Consider the following 6,000-nt stretch of genomic DNA (forward strand, 5'->3'; position numbering starts at 1 on the left):
TGGCAGATTATAGAGATTCTTGTAGCCTTTGAACGTTTCAACAAGTGCGTCATCGGGCAGGGTTCAAGTAGCCTCTTTGAGAAACTTTGTTTGATGAAGATAACCATTGCTTTGTCTGTAAAGCGCTGCTCTGACAATGTGTCTGAAGAGCCTGTGTGGGCTAAATAGGCCACTTCACTTAGCAAAATCAGCCTTCAGTAGACGGCGGACCAAGCCATCAGCCGACCTGTACAGACAGCACTAATGTTGCATCGTAGTTTCATTTGTATCCCGCAAGAAAAATAGATGAGAGACAGTCTTGCAAAAACACAGTGGTACTAACAAGCAGATCAAGTATTATTCCACTGACATGGACTCCCTGTGGGAGACATGAAAGAAAATCTCTTATTGGAGTATGAGGCCAGAGTTAAGCCCAAAATCAAAGAGGCTTTGCAAAAGGATATGTTTTTTTTCTTTGAGTTATAACCTGATCAGTGAATTATATTGTTCCTCCCAGCTCTCCTCTGGCACCCACTTCTACATCTTTTCCAGCATCTGACCACAAAGAGAACAAGAAAGCTCTCTAGAGGTGAGAACTGTTGAAATGTTATGAGTCAGATCAGACCAAGACAAGGAAAACTGAAAGAGACGTGAGTGATATCAGTTCAGAGGAGAATTGTAGAATCTGTGGTGTCTGCTATTGTCTGGCTGAGCCTTTTGGCTTAACTCCCTCCCTCACTCACCTCACCTCACCCACTCACCAACTCATCCACACACACACACACACACACACCACACACACACACACACACACACTTGGTCTTATTCTTCTGAACAATCCCACTGTCTTGCATTAATACCACAAACAAACGGACCTTCACAGTAACTCCAGAGTCTCCTCCGTGTCTGGCAACAGTCAGTTTCAAGGAGCCGCAGTTTTCAAAGCACTGGTACAAAGGGGGTTCAAACTCCATTTTAATGGTGTGAGGGTCGTCCTCCTGAGCCTGGGTCTCATTGCTGCTCACCACCTGGGGGAAGAAAACAGGGAAAAAGTCAGATCAGAATCAGGTGTGGTGTGTTCATCTTTGAATAATGGTGATAACAGTGTTGGGCAGTAACGCATTACTTAGTATTACTGTAATATTATTACTTTCCACAGTAATGAGAAATATAAGGGATTACAATTTCCCAAAAAGTTATTATATTAGAGTTACTAATCCATGTGACGCTGCGTTACGCGTGATTTGTTTTTTATCCCAAGTAGACTTTCTTATATGAAGACGTAACACGTACTACTTGCGCGCGGCAAGTCACATCACGTCGGCTACCAGCCAACAAGCTAAACGAAGGACGACGGAGAGAGGAATAAATTCAACAGCTGGAAGTATTCTCATTATATTAAGGCTTTGATCCGTGTAGGAACATCAATGGCATCCAACATGTCACTGTGAGCAGAGCAGAGCCGAGTCCCTCTTTTCTCTCACCTTGTGCACGCAGGCACAGCAAGTTGCTATGGTGACGGGAAGCTGCGTCGCCAGTTCCTTCTCTTTATGTAAGCCTAAGTGTAACTTGACAACAGGCCTATGCGAATGTGCAATAACATCCATGACATACAGTAACAGCCTGAATGAAGACGTCTGCAGCTCTGCAGTTCGGCTGATAGGTTAACCCCTGTAAGGTTCATTCTTGTTCCAATAATGTAGAAGGAGTTCTTAAGAAGTAATATTATTACTTTTTAAGGAGTGATAAGTAAAGAGTAACATATTACACTACCTGAGTAACACTGGGTGATAAGAGGAGACGTGTGTCTTACCTTGCGAGCCTGGTCAGCAGCGTGCTTCTTGAGGATGTTGCCAGCTCCGATCATCATCCTGGTTGCCTGGATACGGTAGAACGCTCGGCTCTTCTGCTGCTGCATCAGGACCTAATCAGCAAAAACAATAAATTAACAAATTGATCTATTGATTGAAACATGTTAATCTGTTATCATGTTAATCTTCCAATTTTAAACTGACAGCTGTAATTTAAAGGGTAAGCCGTGAACCTCTCTAAGGAGATTCTTTTTACGTCTCCACAGGGAGATTTGAAGGTCAGCTACAAATTCACTTAAGGACACTTTTGAGGTTTGGAGCCAGCCAGAAATGTCACCGCATCTCTTTGGAATGAAGGAATGATGGCATCTGTAATTGTTAGTTTCCTTAAAAACTTGATATTGTGTGGTGAGCACGCTGGCCTGACTTAATTAAAAAGTTAAATACCACCACAGGGGGACCACTATTTCATTTTTTTTTAATGACTCACTCTGACTACAAAAAAAACCTTAATTTATCCGGTTGAGTTTAATCTCCAGGGCAGCAGTCATTTTTATTTACAGCATGGGGCTGAGGGAGTAGCTGCAGGGGGGAGGGAGGCTTGAATGCAAACAAACATCTGGAAGTAGTCCAGTGCACCTCGGGTGCCTGCCAAACTCCTTTCCTTCTCTCCCTCCCTACCAACAAAACAAAGAGGATGAAAAAGGATGCAACAGAGAAATCCGTAATGTGCTAGTTTGATCATTGGTATTCATAAAAACAAAAGTGTAACCGTGTGCGTGTGTGTGTGTAGCAGCTTCTTTATTTTCACACCAGGGATGAGAACAGATTAACCGACTGCTTCCTATGGCGATCAAAACTCAACTAAACTAATGCCAAATTTAACCAAAAGTTAAACTTAGGACAAAGGAAAAGGGATTATAAATATCTATTAACAAATCATAAATATAAATTCCACCAAAAAATCTTAACTCGAGGTCCACTTGCTGGCTTTGTGTAGAGCTGTTGACCACATCTGGTTGTAGGTTTAGCTCTATGTGTGAGATGCTGCTATAAGCTAAAAAAAAAAACTAATAAATAAAAAGATAAACTTAAGTGGACCTTATGTTACAAATCTTTCGCCAAGCTACGGCTTCCTAGGCCAAGGATTAACTTTCACGCTCACGTATCTAATGTTTATACATCTTACCTGGCAAAAAAAATCACCTGAATGTCAGAGAGGTTGCATGTAACAGTGCTGTCAATCAAGCCAAGCGCCACCTTCCTCTCTGCAGACTAGTGGTTTTATCAGCACATAACATTACATCAGGAGCGTCCCGAAAAACTGGATTTGCATCTGTTTATGTGTGTTTGAGAGATACTCAGCCAACACTTAATTATAATGTTGGTTATATTTGGTGTGCACACATATTTGAGTTTCCATTTTCTATTAATCAATGTGCTTTACAAGAAATGAATGAAAGGGGTACATTTTAATTAAATTTACAAAGGCAACTGCATTATTTGTCAAACAGAGGTTTGGCTGGAACATTTTTGAAATGTTCTCTGTATAACAGCTGTATGCTGTCCTACCTGCTATCATCCAAAACACCTTGTTCACAGCTGAAAGTGTCACCGCGTCATCTCCAACACAAAGTCACCCTCAGAGGAGTCGCATATGAAATGTGATGCATGATGTTAGGATTCATTAAGATGTAAAACAAGATCTTAAGTTCAGAAACTCAGAAAAAAAAGGAACAAAGTCAAGATGAAGTCAAGACGGAGCAAACAAGGTAAAAGAAAGGCAGGGCTTCTATTATTAGCAGCTGACTAGTAACATGCAATTATATTCATACAGGTGCACACACCATTCATGTAATATCAAGATATAATAAATTGTTGACTAAAATATAATGTAAATGAATGTCTTGGAGTAGCTTGACATTCAGGTAAATAAACTAATTTGCCGAAAATGAAATAAGAAGATTGACACCACTTTCATCTTTGTGTATTACGTATGGAGCTCAAACCAGGAAGCGTTAGCTTAGCTTAGCATAAAGACAGGAAGCAAGCGGAAACAGTTAGCTTGGATTCCTCCAAAAGGTCAATAATATGCCAACTAGCACCTCTTAAGCTCAACATTTTACTGTATGTTCCACAGAAACATAAAAAGGGACATTTTGTGATTTTAGAGGGGGTTAGGTGCTCCATAGTTAACACACGTTAGCTATTTTTTGCCAAACAGTCCAGCGCCAGGCTGCTGTTTGCTAAAAAAATAGCCTATAACTTCCTACAATGTCACAAATTTCCATAAACCTTTGTAACAAACACATTGTTCCTGTTTGCCAGACATGTTAATCAGCGAGCTTTGAGCTTTGGATAGAGCCAGGCTAGCTGTTTCCCCCGGCTTCCAGTCTTTATGCTAAGCTAAGCTAATTGCCTCCCAGTGCTCAAAAGCACAAACGTGAGAGTGGTATCGATAGTCTTAACTGACTCTCACCGCAAAAAAAGCAAACAAGCGTATTTCCCAAAATCTCTAAAACTATCCAAAACTGTTTCTTCAAAATAAAGTTAATACCCAATATCAACTAATTGATGTGCTCATATGAGCATATTACTCCTAACCTGATAATTAGCCATCTCAATCAGCTGTTCCATGTCTTTGTCTGGGTGCCTCTGCTTCATGTCCTTCAGCGTCCTCGCCATGTCCCTTCTGGCCTCGTCCTCCTCGTCCTTGGCTCCTCCCTCTTCCGTCGTCCCTCCGTCCATCCCGCTGTGACAATTCAAGGCCATCTGTCCGTCCAGCTCCAGCATGTCCATCTTGGTGAACCCCCCTGGAGCCAGTGCTCCACCTCTGCCCATACTCATCCCTCCGTCCGGCCCTCCCTCCGTCTCAATGATGATGCCGCGTTGCTTGTCAGCGCGGTAACGCTTGCGGACGTACTTGTAGAAGAGGAGGCGGCGGTCGGCCACCCAGGCCTGGACTACACAGAGCGGGAAGAAGAGGAAGGTCAGCACCGCCTCCCACACCTAGAGGAGAGAAGAGACAGCGTTAACAGCTTCCTTTTTTCCTCCTACCCAACAGTGATCGAAAGTAATTAAGTACATTTACTCAAGTACTGTACAAATTTGAGGTACATGGATTCGATCCCCGGCCCTGTAGTCCCATGTTGAAGTGTCCTTAGGCAAGCCACTGAACCCCAAATAGTTTTTACTACATTAATCGGACATCTTAAGATGAATTAAGATTTTTAAAGATATATTGAAGATATAAATTTAACTACCCAACAACATGAAAGCTGAAATGATTAGACGATTAAACACTTAGTTGATTGACAGAATTGTGTGGATTCTTTCCATTCCCTAAATTGTGAGGATTTCCTGCATGGAGTACTTTTACTTTTAATACCTTAGGTCCATTTTTAAGTCACTTTTTCAATGCAGAAGTTTTCTTTGTTACAGTGTGCTGTTAGTACTTTTACTTAAAGGTCCCATGACATGATGCTCTTTGGATGCTTTTATATAGACCTTAGTGGTCCCGTAATACTGTATCTGAAGACTCTTTTATATAGACCTTAGTGGTCCTCTAATACTGTATCTGAAGTCTCTTTTTTATAGACCTTAGTGGTCCCGTAATACTGTATCTAAAGTCTCTTTTTTATAGACCTTAGTGGTCCCCTAATACTGTATCTGAAGACTCTTTTTTATAGACCTTAGTGGTCCCCTAATACTGTATCTGAAGACTCTTTTATATAGACCTTAGTGGTCCCCTAATACTGTATCTGAAGACTCTTTTTTTATAGACCTTAGTGGTCCCCTAATACTGTACCTGAAGTCTCTTTTATATAGACCTTAGTGGTCCCGTAATACTGTATCTGAAGTCTCTTTTTTATAGACCTTAGTGGTCCCCTAATAATGTATTTGAAGTCTCTTTTATATAGGGCTTAGTGGTCCCCTAATATTGTATCTGAAGTCTCTTTTATATAGACCTTAGTGGTCCCCTAATACTGTATCTGAAGTCTCTTTTATATAGACCTTAGTGTACTGTACTGACAAAACTGCCACTTTTCTCGTAAGCCATGATGTCTCTCTCTAATGGGTAGGCCAAATGGGTGGGAAAAGCAGAGAAAGGGGAGGTAGCCTTGCTTCTTATAACCTCATAAGGGGCAAGATTTCAGATCAGCCCATCTGAGCTTTCATTTTGTTAAAGGCAGAGCAGGACACCCAGGGC

The 6,000-nt window shown here is 41.4% G+C and overlaps 1 protein-coding gene across 1 annotated transcript in view; it reads right to left on the reverse strand.

The window, feature by feature from the left end:
- Positions 1–4,795, reverse strand: part of LOC116707095 (sodium/calcium exchanger 1) — a 46,244-nt gene extending 41,449 nt beyond the window's left edge. The window contains exons 1-3 of the mRNA XM_032544251.1: positions 4,395–4,795; positions 1,793–1,903; positions 855–1,007 (exon numbers count right to left, since the gene is read on the reverse strand). Of these exons, the coding sequence (XP_032400142.1) occupies positions 855–1,007; positions 1,793–1,903; positions 4,395–4,637 (507 nt within the window). The 5' untranslated portion in view covers positions 4,638–4,795. The remainder of the gene's footprint in view (positions 1–854; positions 1,008–1,792; positions 1,904–4,394) is intronic.
- Between the last annotated feature and the right edge of the window lie 1,205 nt (positions 4,796–6,000).

The sequence above is a fragment of the Etheostoma spectabile genome, chromosome 19 (assembly GCF_008692095.1).
Source record: "Etheostoma spectabile isolate EspeVRDwgs_2016 chromosome 19, UIUC_Espe_1.0, whole genome shotgun sequence".
Taxonomy (NCBI): Eukaryota; Metazoa; Chordata; class Actinopteri; order Perciformes; family Percidae; genus Etheostoma; species Etheostoma spectabile.